Source organism: Mobula hypostoma, chromosome 10 (genome assembly GCF_963921235.1).
Source record: "Mobula hypostoma chromosome 10, sMobHyp1.1, whole genome shotgun sequence".
In the NCBI taxonomy this organism is placed as follows: domain Eukaryota; kingdom Metazoa; phylum Chordata; class Chondrichthyes; order Myliobatiformes; family Myliobatidae; genus Mobula; species Mobula hypostoma.
Genome location: NC_086106.1, coordinates 125,272,072 through 125,293,719, shown reverse-complemented (window position 1 = coordinate 125,293,719; position 21,648 = coordinate 125,272,072). Strand labels below are relative to the sequence as shown.

Sequence of the window (21,648 nt, the reverse complement as noted above, 5' to 3'; positions counted from 1 at the left end):
TCAGAGATTCATCTTTGAATCTGAATCAGTATGCTTTGGTTGTTACCAACTTCATTAAAACTTGTGTGGATGAGCGTGTGCTTACAAAGACTTACTGTACATTCCCAAATCAAAAGCTGTGGATGAACCAGGAGGTAGATCGTTTGCTGAAGGCTAGTTCTGTGACTTTCAAGTCTGGTGACCCAGGTCCGTACCAGAAAACTAGGTATGATTTGCGGAGGGTTATCTCAAGGGCGAAGAGACGATTTCAAACGAGGTTGGAGGCGACATCAGATGTATGACAACCCTGGCAGGGTTTGCAAGACATTACTTCGTACAAAGCGAAACCCAATAACATGAATAACAGCAATGCTTCACAACCAGGTGAACTCAATGCCTTATATGCCTGCTTTGAAAGGGAGAATATAACTACAGCTATGAAGATCCCTGCTGCATCTAATGACCCTGTGATCTCTGTCTCAGAGGCCGATGTTAAGCTGCTTAAAAAGGGTGAACCCTCGCAAGACAGAAGGTCCCAATGGAGTACCTCGTAAGGCTTAGAAAACCTGCGCCAATCAACTGGCGGGGGTAGTCAGGATATTTTCATCTTCTCACTGCTATGGGTGGAAGTTCCCACTTGCTTCAAAAAGGCAACAATTATACCAGTGCCTAAGAAGAATAATGTGAGTTGCCTTAATGACTATTGCCCGGTAGCACCCACATCTACAGTGATGAAATGCTTTGAGAGGTTGGTCATGACTAGACTGAACTCCTGCCTCAGCAAGGACCTGGATCCATTGCAATTTGCCTATTACCACAATAGGTCAATGGCAGATGCAATCTCAATGGCTCTTGACACAGCCTTAGACTACCTGGACAGTACAAACACCTATGTCAGGATTCTGTTCATCGACTATAGCTCAGCATTCAACAACATCATTCCCACAATCATGATTGAGAAATTACAAAACCTGGGCCTCTGTACCTCCCTCTGCAATTGGATCCTCGACTTCCTTTTTCTTTCTTTTTTTCTTTTTAAATCTTTTTATTAAGTAAGTATACAAAAAAGGTAAGCCATATAAACATTAATACAATGTTAAAGTACAATAAAATTCCAAAAGATAACAATACCAAAAAGAAAATACTACAAACAATGTAATTTAAGCATAAGAAACCAAGATAACATAATAGTATACTAGATTTTATATATATCAATGGAAAAAAAAAAGAAAAAAAAAAACCCCCCAAAAAAAAACCCACCGTGCAACTACCTAAAAGCAAAGCAAAGCAATGGGCTAACTTGAAACCAAACAGAGTTAAACTTAAAATCACGTCCTCAATCCCGACCTCCATTAAAACAGTGAAAAAAAAACAAGAAGGGTGATCCTCGACTTCCTAACCGGAAGACCACAATCGGTGCAGATTGGTGATAACATATCCTCCTTGCTGACTATCAGCACTGGTGCACCTCAGGGGTGTGTGCTTAGCCCACTGCTCTCCTCTACTCTATACCCATGATTGTGTGGCTAGGCATAGCTCAAGTACCATCTATAAATTTGCTGATGATACAACCATTGTTAGGAGAATCTCAGTTGGAGACGAGGGGGCCTGCAGGAGCGAGATATGCCAACTAGTGGTGTAGTGCCGCAGTAACAACCTTGCACTTAACGTCAATAAGACGAAAGACCTGGTTGTGGACTTCAGGAAGGGTAAAACGAAGAAACACGTACCAATCCTCATAGGGGGATCAGAAGTAGAGAGAGTGCGAGTTTCAAGTTCCTGGGTGTCAAGATCTGTGAGGACCTAACCTGGTCTTTATATGCAGTTATAAAGAAGGCAAGACAGCGACTATACTTCATTAGGAGTATGAAGAGATCTGGTATGTCAATAGATACACTCAAAAACTTCTATAGATTTACCATGGAGAGCATTCTGACAGGCTGCATCACTGTCTGGTATGGGGGGGGGCTTCTGCACGGGATTGAAAGAAGCTGCAGAGGGTTGTAAATTTAGTCGGCTCCATCTTGGGTACTAGCCTTTGTACAAAGTACCCAGGACATCTTCAAGGAGCAGTGTCTCAGAAAAGCAGCATTTATTATTAAGGACCTCCAGCACCCAGGGCATGCCCTTTTCTCAATGTTACCATCAAGTTGGAGGTACAGAAGCCTGAAGCCACATACTCAGCGATTCAGGAACAGCTTCTTCCCCTCTGCCATCCAATTTCTAAATGGAGATTGAGCACTACCTTACTTTTTTAATATATATTATTTCTGGTTTTTTGTACAGTTTTTAATCTATTCAATATTCGTACAGTATTATTATTTTTTTTCTTCTACATTATGTATTGCATTGAACTGCTGCTGTGAAGTTAACAAATTTCAGAACACATGCCGGAGATAATAGACCTGATTCTGGTTCCTTTTGCAGCCAGGTTTGGGGTTGACCATGGCACAGTTAGATACAATGATAGGCTTTATAAGTAGTCACAAAGAATGCAATAGGAAGGTAATGTGGAATCTTTACAAGATCAGTTAAACTTGAACTGGAGTATTGGTATTCTGGTAAACGTGCAGTGTAGTCGCGCGCAAATGCGCTACTAAAGAAACATACAGAGGCTGGGAGCCCTGAATTCAGAATGCCTTTACTGATTCAAAATCGCGCGCTTAAATCTCCCCTCCCATGGGCCTCTGCGACCCGCGGGGCGGACGTGACGTCAGACTGTCCCCGGAAGGTCCGCCCCGAGCGGGTAGTTCCAAACGCTACTGCATGTGCAGGTACCCTCACTGGTTGCTCAATGTCCAAGTGCGCCGGTTTGAGGCGGTCCACTGTAAAAGTCTCTTCCCGGCCACCCATCTCCACGACACAAGTGGTTCCGTTGTGCCGGATCAACTTGAAGGGTCCCTCGTATGGCCGCTGTAGAGGTGTCCTGTGCATGCCCCTACGAATAAAGACATACTCACAGTCTCGGAGGTCCTTAGGGATGAAGGATGGCGTGAGACCATGCCTGGAGGTCGGGACCGGTGCCAGGGTCCCTACCTTGTCCTGCAGTCTTGTTAGCACCGCTGCTGGAGTTTTTTACGAACCTCGGGCCTCTGGTACAAACTCGCCTGGGACCGTCAGGGGGGGGTGCTGTAGACCAATTCCACCGAGGAGATGTCCAGGTCCTCCTTGGGGGCTGTGCGGATGCCCAGTAGGACCCAGGGAAGCTCATCTGTCCAGTTGGGGCCCCTGAGGCGCGCCATCAGGGCTGACTTGAGATACCGGTGGAATCGCTCTACCAAACCGTTGGACTGGGGATGCTACGCTGTGGTGTGATGCAGCTGGGTGCCCAGGAGCTGTGCCAGTGCTGCCCACAAACCAGACGAGAACTGTGCCCCTCTGTCGGAGGTGATGTTCGTTGGGAGGCCGAACCTGGCGATCCAGTTTGCAATGAGCGTCCTGGCACAGGACTCTGGACGTGTCTGCGAGCGGTATGGCTTCCGGCCATCTGGTGAACCTGTCTACCATAGTAAAGATATACCTGGCGCCCCGGGAGACTAGCAGGGGGCCAGCAATGTCCACGTGGATGTGTTGGAACCTCCTGTGCGTCGGCTGGAACTGCTGGAGGGGAGCCTTCACGGGCCGCTGGACTTCGGCTGTCTGGCAGTGTACACAGGTCCTGACCCAGTGTCTGACCTGTTTGCGCAAACCGTACCAGACAGATCTGTCCGTTACCAGCTTGATGGATGGGTGGGCCAGGTTGTGCAGCATGTCGAACACCCAGTGCCTCCATGCTGCTGGTACCACGTGTCGGGGTTTGTCGGTAGACACGTCACACTGGAGTCGAACCGCTGCCAAGCCGACAGAGACGTCCTTCAACTGGAGCCCCGAAATGACGGTGCGGTAAGCCGGGATCTCGGGTGTCCAACCGTTGTGCTTCCGCCAGTGCTGCGTAGTCTATTTCTGAGGACGTCATGCCTACTGAGTGGAGGCAGGGGCGAGACAGTGTGTCGGTGACGACGTTGTTCTTCCCTGCGATGTGGCGGATATCCGTGGTGAATTCTGAAATAAAGGACAGGTGCCTCTGCTGCCGAGCCGACCATGGGTTCGATACCTTGGCCAGTGTGAAGGTGAGGGGCTTGTGGTCCTTATACACGGTGAACTCCCTTCCCTCGAGAAAGTACCGGAAATGCCGGACAGCCAGGTAAAGTGCTAGCAACTCTTTGTCGAAAGTGCTGTACTTCACCACTGGTGGCCGTAGGTGCCGGCTGAAGAAAGCAAGTGGTCGCCACTGGTCCTCAACAAGCTGCTCCAAGACTCCGCCGACTGCCGTGTCGGAAGCATCGACTGTGAGTGCCATGGTTACATCGATTCTCGGGTGCACTAGGAGGGCTGCCCTTGCCAGTGCCTCCTTGGCCTGCTCGAACGCCTCCGTGGGCTCCGTCCCGTGCCACTTCTTTGGCCTTGCCGGCCATCAGGCTGAACGAGGGTCTCATGATGCGTGCCGCCGCCGGCACGAACCGATGATAAAAGTTGACCATCCCTAGGAACTCCTGCAGGCCCTTGACCGTGCTGGGCTTGGGGAACTGGCAGATGGCCTGGACCTTGTCTGGTAGGGGAACTGCGCCATGTCCGTTGACTCTGTGGCCCAAGCAGTTGATCTCCGTCAGCCCGAACTGGCACTTCGCCAGATTGATTGCCAGTCTGTGGTCGCTCAGGCGTTGGCAGAGCTGGCACAAATGTGCCACGTGCTCTTGGTGCGAACAGCTGGCCACCAGGATATCATCCAAGTAAATGAAAACGAAATCCAGGCCGCGTCCCACCGAGTCCATGAGCCTTTGGAAAGTTTGGGCTGCATTCTTGAGACCGAAAGGCATCCTCAGGAATTCGAACAAGCCGAACGGGGTGATGAGGGCTGTCTTGGGCACATCGTCGGGGTGCACTGGGATCTGATGGTATCCCCTGACCAGGTCGATTTTCGAGAAGATGGTCGCTCCGTGCAGGTTCACGGTGAAGTCCTGGATGTGGGGTACCGGGTATCTGTTGGCGGTTGTGGCGTCGTTGAGCCTTCTGTATTCTCCGCAGGGCCTCCATCCTCCTGCGGACTTGGGCACCATGTGCAGCGGGGATGCCCACGGGCTGTCTGAGCGGCGTACAATTCCCATCTCTTCCATCTTACGGGACTCCTCCTTGGCGAGGTGGAGCTTGTCGGGTGGGAGCCTGCGAGCTCGGGCGTGCAGCGGCGGTCCTTGCGTGGGGTTGTGCTGCACGCCGTGCTGGGGTTGGCTGTGGAGAACTGTGGGGTGACTATGGAGGGGAATTCTGCCAACACCCTGGCGAATTCATTACCCAAGAGGGTCACTGAATCCAGTTGGAGGGCTGGTAGCTTGGCTTCTCCGAGCTGGAAAGTCTGGAATGTCTTGGCGTGGACCAAACGCCGGCCTTTTAGGTCGACCAGGAGGCAGTTGGCTCGTAGGAAATCTGCCCCTAGTAGTGGCTGTGACACCACTGCCAACGTGAAAGTCCAAGTGAAACAGCGAAACCCGAAACGCAGTGAGATAGTTTGCGGGCGGTACGTCCGAATACTGGTGCCATTTGCAGCAGTGAGTTCAGGGCCTGAGACCGTGTTATGAGTGTCCATGCTTGAGGGGGGGAGTACGCTGACTTCGGCCCCAGTGTCTACCAGGAAGTGCCACCGGGAGTGTCGGTCCCAGAGGTACAGGAGGCTGTCTCAGTGGCCAGCCATCGTAGTCATTAGTGACGGCTGGCCCCGGTGTTTCCTGGAAAGGCACATGGGGACGGCAGCGGCACCCCATCTTTGGTGATAGAAACACCATTGTTCCAAACTTTCGTCTTTCTCCCCTGTGGGTCTCAACGGCTTCGGTTGCAGGGCCTGGGCTTTGGGGCGCGCAATCGTGGCTAGGCCAGTGGAGGCTGCTCCATGTTGCTTGCTCTACCAAAGGACGTCTGCTTTAGCTGCGACCTTGCGTGGGTCGCTGAAATCCTCACTCATGAGGAGGAGGCGAATGTCCTCTGGCATTTGCTCGAGGAACAACTGTTCAAATAAAAGGCACGGCTTATGGCCGTCCATGAGCGCCAGCATATCATTCATGAGCTGGGATGGCGTACGATTGCCCAGGCCGTCCATGTGTAGGAGCCGCGCGGCCTGGTTGTGGCAGGAGAGTCTGAAGGTACAGATCAGGAGCACCTTAAGTTTAGTGGTCTGACCACGTAGTAGTACCGCGTGGCGTCGGCTGTAATGTCTCTGATATTGAACTGGGCCTCAGCCTTCTCGAACCAAACGTGGGGCTGAATGGCCCAGAAAGTCGGGAGCTTCGGAGAGAACGCGCTGTGCGAGTTGCTCAAACTCATGGCTGGTCGCTGAGTTGCTGGCTCCAGATGCCATCTGGAACGTCGGGGCCACCAATGTAGCCACGCACAAATCGCTACTAAAGAAACACACGGAGGCAGAGAGAGCTGAACTCAGAGTGCCTTTACTGATTCAAAATCGGATGTGACGTCAGACTGTCCCTGGAAGGTCCGCCCCGAGCAGGTAGTTCCAAACGCGAGTCTGCCCGCGGTTCCCGATGGCGGTTCGAGTCCCGCATGTGCGGGCTGCCACAGCTGGAGGAATAACCACAAGATGTAGTAAAATGGTTCTGGGCATCAGGGAGTTCAGTTACATGAATTAAATGGAAGAAGCTAGAACTGTTCTGATAGCGAAGAAGATGAAGGATGATTTGATGAAAGTGTTTCAGAATCAAGGGTCTGGATGACTTGTATAGTGAGTAATTTCATTTGGGGTAAAGGTTGAGAAAAATTGCAGGGAGGTAGGAATATTCATGTCGTGGCTAATTGCAAAGTGCAGTTCACACCCTGTGAGGCTGGTAAATGCCGATTCATCTGTTGCCATCAAGTCACAGTTGGATGTTTAAGGAATGGACGAAAGTAATTCGGGGCAATGGGGAATGAGATCGCTAGATTGCTCTCGAGTGGGAATAAAAGGATCCTTTTCTGGTTAGCTGCCAGTGATTAGTGGTGTTCCATGGGACACGGTGTTGCGTGTGCTTTTTATGTTGTGTATCAATGATTTAGATGATTGAAAAGCTCTGTTACAGAGTTTGCAGATGATACGAAAATTGGTGGAGGGGCAAGTACTGTTGAAGAAACGGAAAGGCTGCAGAAAAATTTAGCCAGATTAGGAGAATGGGCAAGAAAGTGACAAATGAAATACAATGTTTGAAAATGTGTGGTCATGCACTTCAGTAGAAGAAATAAATGTGCAGACTATTTTCTAAAGGTGTGGGGGGGGAGGGGAATCCAAAAATCTGAGGTGCAAAGGATGTGGAGACCTTGTGCAGAACAACCTAAAGGTTAACTTGCGGGTAGAGTCGGTGGTGAGGCAGGCAAATGCAATGTTAGCATTCATTTCAAGAGGTTTAGAATATCAGAGCAGGGATGTGATGCTGAGGCTTTATAAGGCACTGGAAAGGCCTCACTTTGAGTATTGTGAACAGTTTTGGGCGCCTCCTCGAAGAAAATATGTGCTGGCATTGGAGAAGGTTCAGAAGGATGATTCCGGGAATGAAAGGGTTATCATGTGAGGAACGTATGATTGCTCTGGACCTGTACTCACTGAAATTTAAAGGTGGGGGGGCGGGGAGATCCCATTGAAACCATTTGAATGTTGAAAGGCCTAGACAGAGTAGATATGGAAGGGGTGTTTCCCATGGTGGGAGAGTCTGGGACAAGAGGGCCCATATTGATAGGTTCTTAATTGGCAATGACATCAAAGCTTACAGGGAGAAGGCCGGGGAATGGGGCTGAGTGGGGGAGATAAAGATCAACCATGATTGAATGGCAAAGGAGATTCAGTGGGCCAAATGGCCTAGTTCTGATCCTATGTCTTACGGTCTCTCACAGAGACCAGGCATGTTCTCCACAGGCTGCCATCCATGGTGTGATCATTTTAAGAATCTTTCAGTAGAGAAGGAAGAAAAATGCCAAGTAAATCCAAATCAAGTAGAATTGCAGCTTAACTTTATACAGAAATGGTAACAATATCATTAATTTAGTTGAAATTAATGTTCTCTCTAGGCGACATTCTTCCTTTAATATCAATCTGATTTATAGGACCAGGAGGCAGTCAAGCAGGCCAGGAATTATCTCGAGTTTACAGAAGATTCCGTGCAAGTTCCAAGGAACCTTGTAGGTGAGTCTGTCATTTACAACTTGTAGTTTATTAAGCTTGTTACATCTGAGTTTGATTGCTATCAATATCGATACATTTTTTGTCTAGGAAAAGTAATAGGCAAAAATGGAAAACTCATACAAGAAATTGTGGACAAATCCGGAGTTGTCCGAGTGAGAATTGAAGGAGATGGCGATAAGAAGATTCCGAGGGAAGAGGTATGTGCTCAATGCGTAGTGATGCTGCAGCTTGTTTTTGCAAAAAATGTAACAGAAGTATGTAAGTGACACTATTTCAAATACATCATCCTGTACTTGTGACTTCTAGCAACTAGACAGCAGGTATATTTTCCCCATCCCCTTGTCCTCCATACTTCCCATTGCTCTGTGCCAAATGTTTTACCACTTTTGTCCCTCAACTCGTAACATGGGACCTCCATTGGATGGGATCAACCATGGATGTTGTGTCCTAGCTATGTCTGCAACCCAGGGCAGTACAGTATGGAAAGTAAGCTGTTGTCATTTCAGCAGGCTTCCCCTCTCCACACAGCTGATGAATCCAAAGGAACAGCAGAGACCGATACAATTTGGCACCAACACGTTGCAGAAGTTGTCAGTCATTGTTGAATTCAGTGTAGGATCACCTTAGGAGCTCGCGCTCTAGATTTTTCGTCTGGCTTTTCTCCTGAAGCCTTCTCTGTGAGTGGGTATAGCTGCAAGACAGCAGAGGTTTGTGATCAGAGTTTTCCTTCTCCTAAATGAGTCAACCCCAACATTATTTCCTGCTAAATCCCATGAAGTAATCTAAGCCCCACACTCCACTCCTTGTGATTAACAAGTTTTGTTAACACTTTTTGCCTACTATCGAATAAAGATTGTTGAAGCAGGTAGCCATCACTGTTTCCAATCTTGGGGTTGTATTTGGCCCTGAGAGAAGCTTCACTCACACCCGTGTCTTTACCAAGAATACGCTTTTCCTTATTGCCTATCTGCCTTTGTTCACCTTTGCTGGAAGTCTCATTTTGCAATCTTTTTTTTTCCTCTTCTGACTTCACTTTTCTAAGTTAAAAGCAAAGTACTTGCATGTCACCATATGCAACTTTGAGATTTATATTTGTGCAGGCATTCACAGTATATATAAGAAATACAATTGAATCGATGAAAGACCGCAACTAATGGGGTGGACAACTAACTGCAAATACAAAAGGAAAGAAAGAAATAACAATAATAAATATATAATAAATACATATGAAGAACATGAGATGAAGAGTGCAGGAAAGTGACTCCATAGTTAATGAGAACAGTTCATTGATGGTGAGAGTGAAGTCGAGTGATGTTATTCCCTCTGGTTCGAGAGGGAATGGTTGAAGGATAATAACTGTTTCTGCACCTGGTGGTGTGGGTAATGAGGCTCCTGTACCACCTTCCTGGTAGCAGCAATGAGAAGAGAGCATGATCTTGATAGATGTTGCTTTCCTGCGATATATGGCTCCTTGTAGATATGCTCAGTGATGGGAAGGGTTTTACCTGTGATGGACTGGGCCATATGCACTACATTTTTGTAGGCTTTTCCATTCAAGGGCATTGGTGTTTCTATACCTTCCTGATTGAATTCTTATATGCAAACAACATGCAAAATGCTGAAGGAACTCAGCAGGCCAGACAGCATATATGCTAAAGAGTACAGTTGACGTTTTGGACCGAGACCCTTCAGCAGGACACTTGTATGCAAAGTTCATCCAGAAATTTCTTCTCGTTGTGATAAATAATCACACTCCTGAAATGTTAGCTATTTTTGCTATCGTCAACATTTTCTGATGTTTCAGATTTACAATTCCTGCAGCGTTTTTCAAAACTCATTTGTACATTTGAAAAGACCAAAAGAAGGAGGAAAGAAAAACTGGTCCTTCAAAACTGCTTCATCATTGTGATAGATCTTAACTCATCTAATCTTTGATTACTCCACTTTACTTTGCTTTGATTTGCTCCACTTTACTGCAAGTTCACTTTCACCTTCAACTGCCCTACGATTCATCTTCCACAGCTTTCTGGAGTAGTTCATTTCAAAGATTCACAACCCCTCCTCCTCTTTCAAGTAGATAACCCCTTATTGTGAAACTGTCCAAAGGTTCTGTGTTCCCATGAGGGGAAACATCCTATCAGCATCTTTCCTGTCAACCCCTTCAGAACCCATGCTTCTCATTCTTCCAGCTCCAGTAAGTGTAGACTCACTATGTCCTCAAGGTAGCCAGTCAATTGTAGGAATCAACTTAGTGAATCTTCTTTGAACTGTCTCTAATGGAAATATATATCTCTTAAGAAAGAGACCAAAACTGTACACAGTACTTGGGTACGGTCTCACCAATACCCTGAACAGTTCTTTCAAGGCTTCCCACTCCTGTACTGCAACTTCCTTTTAATAATGGCCAAACTCATCAGGTTTGCCCATGATCCTTGTGCTTGCTAACATGCATTGAGTTCTAGTTGGAAAAAAACACCTATTTCAGTGTTGTTTACAAACACCTTCATAGCTCCACTCTTTTAGTTTTTGTTATCTCCCCAATCCTATAATTCTCTTATTTTTTTAATCCATTTTTCAGGATTTCGGCATCTCTTTTATTGTCCATTTCAAATTATTTGCCCAACTGAAGAATTTTTACATCTTCAATTTCAGCTTCAGTCAAAACTATTTAATTCTATGGATGGCGGTGGGTGGAGATGCATCTCTACCAAAGAGGGTGTAAGGTGTTCCTACCTTTCACAAACTTGTAGGTCACCCTTGGGTAAGGTGTAGCACCTGCTTAGTACACACCTCCCCACCTCCCAGTCAGGGTCACAGGAAGCTTTGGGAGCAGGTGGTGGATATCACAGGTCTTGGTTATGTGACCACTGATGCTATGCAGACAAACTCTGAAGAGTATTCATGATGGATGGGGTCATCCATATTGTAAGACACTGTCCAGAAGAAGGCAATGGCAAACCAGTTCTGTAGAATTTGCTAAGACCAATCTTGGTCATAGATCATGATCGCCCACGATGATGATGAGTGGTATTAGCCATAACTTTGCATAAATGACTTTATCAACATCTTAAGGTGAACTTAGAGTTTTCTTTCCATTGACTGCAAAGGATGAAAATGTCTCAGTTTTAACAATAGACCTTAGTTCTATGGATCAGTCTTGACCTTTTAAAATAAAAGTTCTTCCAAACTATCCATCTATTCTAAAAATAGAATGGAATGCTCAAGGGCTACTACCAAAATAGCCCACTGCTAGACTTCCTGAGGACAAAGGTTGATGCATGTTTGGTGGAACAGGATAGAATTCTGCAGAACTTGATGATTCTGACTAAATCTCCAGAAATTTCATAAGATAAGGAAGTTAATTTCCTGGCTCACCAGATTCACCATTGTGTTCAGATGTTGCCAATATGTTAACCCTTGTTCTCTATGGACTCTTGGCTTCTTGAATACAATTTATATTTGATCTTACAAAATATAAACCAAGTATTAATAGGGTAGTATATTGAAATGTTACAAACTGAGTTGTGCCAATGAAAAAGTTTTAATTTGTGAGATTGTTTATATTAAGGGTGTTAATATTTCAATGATCATTTACAGGGCATGGTTCCTTTTGTGTTTGTTGGAACAAAGGAAAGCATAAGCAATGCTCGTGTTCTATTAGACTACCATCTAAATTACTTAAAGGTAAGAGCTGAACTTCCTCTTGTTATACTAGTTAGCTGTTAGTTATTTTAATTTCCTTGTAACTACTTTGTGTCTAATGGCTTTTCTATTTCGGGTATTGATTCTTAATGGAGAATGGGCTTTCATGATTATAATGTCCTGAAATGTGAACAGCTCCTTTCCCTAGACAGCTAGGTTTCATTCCAGGACTTTGCTCGAGGACTTTTGTACCTTTTTCTCTGTTAATCCTGGTATGCATATGTTAGAGTTGAATTTGCTTGCCATTCAGTCTTGCAGGTTGTGGTCGCCGCTAGCGGAGGCGGCATTTACAAAATTAGAATCAGATTTATTCTCACAGAAATTTGTCATGAAATTTGTTTTTTACGGCAGCAGTACAGTGCAACACATAAAATATACCATAAATTACAATGAGAAATATATATTTAAAAACTAAATAAGCCTTCCCAAAAAAAGAGTAAAAATAGTGGGGTGTTCATGGGTTCATTATCCATTCAGAAATTTGGCAGAGGATCATAGAGTCATAGAACACCATAGGACAGAAACAGGCCTTTCAGCCCACCTAGTCAATGCCAAACCATTAATCTGCCTAAGCCCATGAACTTGCACCCAGATCTTAGCCCTCCATACCCCTCCCATCCATGTACTCATCCAAGTTACTCTTAAATATTGAAATCTATCCTGCCTCCACCACTTGTGCTGGCAGTTCATTCCACACTCTCGGCACCCTCTAAGTAAAGAAGATACCCGTCATGTTCCCCTTAAACATTTCACCTTTTACCCTGAACCCATAACCTGCTGTTTTTGTCTCACCCAACCACTGTGGGGGAAAAAGCCTATTTGCACTTACCCTATCTATACCCCTCATAATTTTGTATACCTCTATTAAATCTCCCTTCAATTTTTTTTTTTGGCGTGTGCCTGTGTGCATGTGAGTCTCTGCATGTGCGTGCGTGTACATCTGTGAGTATGCGTTCATCCGTCCGTGATGGTGTCTTTTTCGTGGCTTTTACAAGGGGTGGATCGAGAGAGAGACTGTGTGATGCGCTACTCCTCACACAGACATTTTCAGAGTATTTTTCCCTTTATTTTACGAGGTCAACTTGCGATCTTGACACTCAACCCGGCACGCATGGAGGGCGTACTCGGGAGCGGACCCGACTAGTTTCGAACTGGGGAACCTCCGCTCCTGGGTCCGGCGCCGATGTCATTGCGCCACCAGTCGGCCCTCCCTTCAAACTTTTACGTTCTAGGCCTGTCAGTGTTCACTAGGTTTCAATGATAAATCCCCTCATTCTTCTAAATTCCAGTAGGTACAGGCTATAGCTGTCAAACGCTCCTCATATGTTATCTCTTTCATTCCTGGAATCATTCTCGTGAACCTCCTCTGGATCCTGTCCAATGCCCGCACATGCTTTCTTCAATAATGGGCCCAAAACTGCTCACAATACTCCAAGTGTGGTGTGAGCACTTCAGCATTAAAACCTCAGTATTGCATCCATTAAGCCCACCCCCACCCCAAAGCCAACCTTCTAGTGTCTTACTACTTACTGTCCTCTCACTACTGATGTGTGAGGTCCATGGAAACCATAGAAAAAACTACAGCACAGAAACGGGCCTTTTGGCCCTTCTTGGCTGTGCCAAATCATTTTCTGCCTAGTCCCACTGACCTGCATACGGACCATATCCCTCCATACACCTCCCATCCATGTATCTGTCCAATTTATTCTTAAATGTTAAAAAAGACCGCATTTACCACCTCGTCTGGCAGCTCATTACACACTCCCACCACTCTCTGTGTGAAGAAGCCCTCCCTAATATTCCCTTTAAACTTTCCCCCCCCCTCACCCTTAACCCATGTCCTCTGGTTTTTTTCTCCCCTTGCCTCAGTGGAAAAAGCCTGCTTGCATTCACGCTATCTATACCCATCATAATGTTATATACCTCTATCAAATCTCCCCTCATTCTTCTACGCTCCAGGGAGTAAAGTCCTAACCTATTCAACCTTTCTCTGTAACTGAGTTTCTCAAGTCCCGGCAACATCCTTGTAAACCTTCTCTGCACTCTTTCAACCTTATTAATATCCCTCCTGTAATTTGGTGACCAAAACTGAACATAATACTCGAGATTCGGTCTCACCAATGCCTTATACAACCTCATCATAACATTCTAGCTCTTGTACTCAATACTTTGAATAATAAAGGCCAATGTACCAAAAGCTCTCTTTACGACCTTATCTACCTGTGACGCCACTTTTAGAGAATTTTGTACCTGTATTCCCAGATCCCTCTGTTCTAATGTACTCCTTAGTGCCTTACCATTTACCCCATATGTTCTACCTTGGTTTGTCCTTCCAAAGTGCAATACCTCGCACTTGTCTGTATTAAACTCCATCTGCCATTTTTCAACCCATTTTTCCAGCTGGTCCAAGTCCCTCTGCGAGCTTTGAAAACCTTCCTCACTGTCCACTACACCTCCAGTCTTTGTATCATCAGCAAGTTTGCTGATCCAATTTACCACATTATCATCCAGATCATTGATATAGATGACCAATAACAATGGACCCAGCACTGATCCCTGTGGCACACCACTAGTCACAGGCCTCCACTCTGAGAGTCAATTCTCTACTACCACTCTTTGGCTTCTTCCATTGAGCCAATGTCTAATCCAATTTACCACCTCTCCATGTATATCTAGTGACTGAATTTTCCTAACTAACCTCCCATGCGGGACCTTGTCAAAGGCCTTACTGAAGTCAATGTAGACAACATCCACTGCCTTCCCTTCATCCACTTTCCTGGTAACCTCCTTGAAAAACTCCCAATAGATTGGTCAAACATGACTTACCATGCACAAAGCCATGTTGACTCTCCCTAATAAGTCCCTGTCTATCCAAATGCTTGTAGATTCTGTCTCTTAGTACTCTCTCCAATAATTTACCCACCACCGACGTCAAACTTACCGGCCTATAATTTCCCAGATTACTTTTCGATCCTTTTTTAAACAACAGGACAACATGAGCCATTCTCCAATCCTCCGGCACCTCACCCGTAGACACCGACATTTTAAATGTATCTGCCAGGGCCCCTGTAATTTCAACAATTTTCAACATCCCTGCCCTTCTGTGTTGTACCAATTCTAATTTTGTGATTTTTAAAAAAATCTTGCTAAAGTATCTTACAATTTTTTATAATAAACTTTGTGCTGCCTGAGGTGTGAGAAATATGCTGTTGTTCCTGATTTTCTTTACTTTTAGCCCTGTTTGTAATCTACAACCAGAGAGTGACATTAGAATGATGCAAAATTACAAACTTGTGTAAAATATAAAACTTCTATGCAACAGTGGTGTAGTAGTAAAAGATTTTGGCCAATGGTTGGATGGTGGAATATGTATTCTTACATGGCAGTTTCATCGTCAATGACTCATCTGCCATGTGTTACTGATTTTTTCCCTCATCTACTAAACTGAATTGCCTTAAATTAGAACTTTTTTTGCAATTAGCTTTTGCTTGAAAAGAAAAGCATCAGTGACAATATAATGTGTGTGTATTACAAATGTTTCTCCTAATGACATAAACATGGAAAAAGCTCGGAATATTCACAAACCGGGGAGTATCTGCAGAGAGAGATTCAGTAAATGTTTCTGATTGATTTCATTTTATCAGATTTGGGAATTAATGTAGACAAGTCAAGTTTTCAAGTGCAGAGAAATTGCAGTGTGTGTGATGGGTGAGTGAGGAGAGGAGGACAAAAAGGCTTGGAACTAAATTACCAACCAGGTTTTAATGTAGTTAACCGAAGTCCAGAGGAATCCTTGGGATTCTTTGCCCCAAAGGGCTTTGGGGGCTCAAACCTGAGGTCGATAAATTTCTCAGTACAAAAGAAATCAAGAGATTTGGGGAATGGTGCACAAAAGAGGTATTTGAGACAGAAGATCAACTAAGAACTTGTTGAAGTGATGAGGCAAAATGGCATACTCTTTCTTTGATTTATATACAGTGGCATGCAAAGGTTTGGGCACCCCGGTCAAAATTTCTGTTACTGTAAATAACTAAGCGAGTAAAAGATGACCGGATTTCCAAAAGGCATAAAGTTAAAGATGACACATTCCTTTAATATGTTAAGCAAGATTACTTTTTTATTTCCATCTTTTACAGTTTCAAAATAACAAAAAAGGAAAAGGGCCCAAAGCAAAAGTTTGGGCACCCTGCATGGCAGTACTTAGTAACACCCCCTTTGGCAAGTATCACAGCTTGTAAACGCTTTTTGTGGCCAGCTAAGAGTCTTTCAATTCTTGTTTGGGGGATTTTCGCCCATTTTTCCTTGCAAAAGGCTTCTAGTTCTGTGAGAATCTTGGGCCATCTTGCGTGCACTACTCTTTTGAGGTGTATCCACAGATTCTCGATGATGTTTAGATCGGGGGACTGTGAGGGCCATGGCTAAACCTTCAGCTTGCGCCTTAATTGAATAATTGAATTCATTCTTCCCTCTACTAATTCTATTCAAAAAGTTCTATTCAAAAGGTTCAAAGGAACATCTGAACAAGCCTGATGCATTTTGGAAACAAGTCTTGTGGACTGATGAAGTTAAAATAGAACCTTTTGGCCACAATAGAACAGTTTGGAGAAAAAAGGTGCAGAATTTCGTGAAAAGAACACCTCTCCAACTGTTAAGCATGGGGGTGGATCGATCATGCTTTGGGCTTATGTTGCAGCCAGTGGCACGGGGAACATTTACTGGTAGAGGGAAGAATGAATTCAATTAAATACCAGCAAATTCTGGAAGCAAACATCACACTGTCTGTAAAAAAGCTGAAGGTGAAAAGAGGATGGCTTCTACAACAGGATAATGAACCTAAACACACCTCAAAATCCACAATGGACTACCTCAACAGGCTCAAGCTGAAGGTTTTGCCATGGCCCTCACAGTCCCCTGACATAAACATCATCGAGAATCTGTGGATAGACCTCAAAAGAGCAGTGCATGCAAGACGGCCCAAGAATCTCACAGAACTAGAAGCCTTTTGCAAGGAAGAATGGGTGAAAATCCCCCAAACAAGAATTGAAAGACTCTTAGCTGGCTACAAAAAGCGTTTACAAGCTGTGATACTTGCCAAAGGGGGTGTTACTAAGTACAGGCGCACATTCCTTTATCCGAAATTCTGAAATCCAAAAAATTGTTGGAAATAAATTTTTTTCGTGTCATTATTTCCTAAACAATACAGTATAACAACTATTTACATAGCATTTACATAGCATTTACATTGTATTAGGTATTATTAGTAATCTAGAGATGATTTAAAGTATACGGGAGGATGTGCGTAGGTTTGGTGTGCCGCCGGCTCCTAAAGTCCACCACACTGAAACAAGTTAAATAAGAGACTTGAGCATACGTGTTTTTTGGTGGGGGAGGGGGGTCTGAAATTCTGAAAAATTCTGAATTCCGAAATGCAACTGGCCCCAAGGATTTCGGATAAGGGATTATGGACCTGTACTGCCGTGCAGGGTGCCCAAACTTTTGCTTCGGGCCCGTTTCCTTTTTTGTTATTTTGAAACTGTAAAAGATGGAAATAAAAAAGTTTTTTCTTAAAATATTAAAGAAATATGTCATCTTTAACTTTATGCCTTTTGGAAATCAGGTTATCTTTTACTCGCTTAGCTATTCACAATAACAGAAATTTTGGCCAGGGATGCCCAAACTTTTGCATTCTACTGTATTTGTGTAGGAGCTATAAGTACAGAAATGTCAAAAGGAATGCTGAAAGGTGAAATAAAATACTGGATGTACTTTTTATCTATAATGTTTGGATGGTATGTTGAGGGTGTTGTCAAAAATGTAATCAAGCGACCATGGTCAGGTAGATGAAAGGACAAAAGAGTTTTTTTTTATTGCTTCTGGTGCCCTTTGTGGTGCTTGCTGCATGCACATCATCTGAAGGAATTTCAGTATCTGTCATCTTGACTGTTTCCGTGAGTGTCAGTCTTTAGGATAGGATTTGTAATGTTCCCAACACAAGGAGCTGCATTGGATGAATGATCTGTTTTCAGAGAATGGTACTATTCTTAGCATTTGACCAGAGTGTAAATGGATGTATTTCTCCTTAATTCATACCCCACTCACCAAAACAAAATCATATGACTTTAATTAATTTTCTTCTTAGTGCATCATTCCTACTAGGGCATAGGCAGCCTACAGCAGCTCACCAGCCCTCTGTCCAGGGCCACCCTAGTGTCATCCGTCTCTATGTTCTAGGCAATGATTTTTCCTCTCCCAGGGATGTTTCTGTAGCTCTGGCTTTTTACTGTATAAGGTTGCTAGCCCAATGCCTAACCCTGCTTTTGCAGAAGTGTTGGGACTGTCCATGGTGGAGTTGTTTTAACTATTAGTTGCATTAAATTTTAGGTAAAGGAAGTTTGCAAACTTTCTGCAGATCCTCTTTTATAAATATTATGGCGAATCTAGCCATTTTGAAAGCCTCTGTGCTTCTTGTGCACAGGAAGTTGACCAGCTCCGGATGGAACGTTTACAAATAGATGAGCAACTTCGGCAGATGGGTGCAGGTTTGAGGACCCCTGCAAACCGCTCTGATAAAGAAAGAGGCTATTCAGCTGATGAGAGCACAAGTTACTTGCGCGGGGGCAGACCTTATGGAAGTCGAGGGCGTGGAAGGCGAGGCCCAGGATATGCATCAGGTATATTCTTAACTTAACCCACACCCAGTTACAGAGAAAAATGGTTTTATTTCAAGTCTGTTGAAATATTTGTAATTAAGATTTATTGCTATCGAATTTGCTTTTTCAATTTTTAACAAGTTGATTGGAAGTTTTTGAAGTAATTTTTAAAAATTCTTAGGTAAATGGTAATATCTCTTGAATATTTTGAACTACTACCCACAGCTCCAATCTGCTAATTAATTTTGCTGATGATACTACATTGATTGGCCTTATCTCAATTAATAACAAGGCAGCCTACAGAGAAGAAGTCATCACCCTGACACAATGGTGTCAAGAAAACAACATCTCCCTCAATGTTGCAAAAACACAGGAGGAATGGAGACAGGCTAATCCCTATTGACATCATTGGATCTGGTGTTGAGAGGGTGAACAGCTTTAAGGTCCTCGGCATACACATCAGAGGATCTCACGTGGCCTGTACATACCGGCTGTTTAGTGAAAAAGGCAGAACAGTGCCTCCTTCACCTCAGATGGTTGAAGAAGTTTGGTGTGGAGCCCCCAGATCGTAAGAACTTTCTATAGGGGCACAATTGAGAGCATCCCGACTAGCTGCATCACTGCCTGGTATGGGAACTGTACCTCCCTCAGTCACAGTACTCTGCAAAGAATAGTGCAGACAGCCCAGCGCATCTGTAGATGTGAACTTCCCACTATTCAGGACATAGGTGTGTAAAAAGGGCCCAAAGGATCACTGGGGACCTGAATTACCCCAACCACAAACTGTTCCAGCTGCTACCATCTGGGAATCGGTACTGCAGCATTAAAAACAGAACCAACAGGCTTCAGGACAGCGTCTTCCACCAGGCCATCAGACTGATTAATTTACACTGATACAATTGTATTTCTATGCCATGTTGACTGTCCTTTAGTACATACAAATTACTATAAATTGCAGTTAGAGATGTAATGTAAAGATTTTTACTCATGTATGTGAAGGATGTAAGAAATAAAGTTAATCCAATTTGAGCAAGGGCGTAGAGCTAGTTATCAAAGTTTGTCTTTGACACAAAAACATGGGAGTGCAGATTGTGATGAGGATATTTGGATTGTGCCATAATTTATAGGTAGGTTGGGTTAGAGGGTGAAAGTCTGGCAATGGACCCTGATGTGGGAAATGGGTATTGCACTTTGGAAAGAAGAAACAAAAGGTAGACTTTTATCTAAATGGAGAAAAATTGCAGTTCAAGTTCAAGTTTAATTATCATTCAATCCTATATGAATACCCGTGAAAGGAAACAGCATTCCTCCAGGATCACGATGCAACACAGTACCAAAACTCATACTCAGCACAAGACACATACAGCACATATAAGATAGCAGTAAACATACAGTCACACAAAAAATATAGCCTGTCCCTGAGTGACATGTTCTGTAAATTGATGGTGAATTGGTGTTATCGGCAAGAACAAGCAGTTCTCAGCAGATCGCAGACACACAGGCACAATCTAGCTTGTCTTCCACTGTTTGAATGCGGCACCAAAAGGAGAGGCCAGCCGCCAACCCAGTATGAACATCGTGCTACACTGCCTCCGCTGTCTCCTCTCCTGGACTGCTGCAACAGACAAGCCTTTCAATTTACAATAGGTTTCAATGAGTTTCCCTATCATTCTTCTAAACTCCAGTGAGTTTCTATGTTCTGTGCTGGCAGGTTGTGATGGAAATCAAGTTCTTTTGGGGAAAAAAATAGGTGGGAGGAATTTTGAAATGTGGATATATATTGATGTACGATTTACAGTGTTACATTCGTTTAGCATAAGCTAGAGCAATGTGGGAAGATCTGCCAACAAGTACATTAAACAATGCTTAGTGGCCTCATTATACTTGTTTCATAAGGTTGAGATGTCGCACTTAAAGCTGAGCAGTGATCTGAATCAAATGCTATTTTAGAAATAGAGTATTGCTTTTTCAATTGCTTATTTTGTTTTCTGTAATACGCCTTTTAAATTCCATTGACTGATTTATATTTTCCCCTTCTCATTGCTAAGGTAACAACTCTGAAGCCTCTAATGCCTCTGAGACAGAATCTGAGCACAGAGATGAGCTAAGTGACTGGTCACTGGCACCAACAGATGAAGAAAGGGAGCCCTATTCACGTCGAGGGGATGGCCGCAGGCGTGGCAATCCTGGGCGTGGCCGTGGGGGAGGTCGTGGTCGTGGAAGTAACAAAAATCTGTCAGCGGTTTCAGGTAAATGGCTACACATATGTCATTGTCCTTTTTGGCCTCCAAGATTTAGAGGCTTTTTGTAGAACAATGCTGTTACAGCTGAGCGTGTTGTGGTTTGCAGTTCAGTTCCAGTGCCCTCTAAGAAAGCTTGTACATTCCTGCTGTGAGCATATGGGTTTCTCCCACAGTCCAAAGACATACCAGTTAGTACGTTAATTGCTGATTGTAAATTGTCCTGTAACTTAGCTGGGGTTAAATAGGTGGGTTGCTGGGCTGTTCGGCTGATTAGGCCAGAAAGGCCTGCTTCATGCTGTATCTGTAAATAATAAATAAATAATTGAATAAGCGTACTGTTTTGTCGTTTTGTAATTTTACATTATTTAAAACTACATGGATATTACATTGGCATTTTTATGTGCTGATTGCAATATGTATTATCGTGTGTATAGATTAATAAGTGCTGTTTTTTGACAACTGAAGAGATGAATCATGTTTGTATTGCTGACTAATACTGTCACAATCTACAGATTGAACAGGTTATAGTAATTTTGCTTGTACAGGTGAATAATGGTAATATGTTGAGAACTGAATATTATGTGTGTCTGTGTTCGTACATGTGTTCTTTCAGGCATTCATGCACTGGTCTGCAGTCCCAGTCTAGGATGACTTCAATTTTTTTCGGCTTTTTTGGTGTTTTAGATGAATTCTTGAGGGCAGACATCCGTAAACGCAATTCGTCAAGAGACTCGAAGACTGGGACGACAGACAGCTCATTGGAGGTAGCCTTTCGGTTATGGTTTTGGTTTGCATTGCTAAGATTTGTCTACCCTGAGGTCTCATTCAGGAAGATTGTATTCAGCCATTAAATGGGATTGAAGCTAGGTTTATCATATTGCCT

The 21,648-nt window shown here is 44.1% G+C and overlaps 1 protein-coding gene across 3 annotated transcripts in view; it reads left to right on the top strand.

Annotated features, from left to right (window-relative positions):
- Nucleotides 1–21,648, top strand: part of fmr1 (fragile X messenger ribonucleoprotein 1) — a 95,939-nt gene that overhangs the window by 61,293 nt on the left and 12,998 nt on the right. For 2 of the 3 annotated variants that reach the window (XM_063061154.1, XM_063061156.1), the window contains exons 9-14: nucleotides 8,092–8,170; nucleotides 8,258–8,367; nucleotides 11,768–11,854; nucleotides 18,348–18,543; nucleotides 20,571–20,771; nucleotides 21,450–21,529. In XM_063061154.1, the coding sequence (XP_062917224.1) occupies nucleotides 8,092–8,170; nucleotides 8,258–8,367; nucleotides 11,768–11,854; nucleotides 18,348–18,543; nucleotides 20,571–20,771; nucleotides 21,450–21,529 (753 nt within the window). The remainder of the gene's footprint in view (nucleotides 1–8,091; nucleotides 8,171–8,257; nucleotides 8,368–11,767; nucleotides 11,855–18,347; nucleotides 18,544–20,570; nucleotides 20,772–21,449; nucleotides 21,530–21,648) is intronic. The other variant, XM_063061157.1, reaches the window with a different exon arrangement.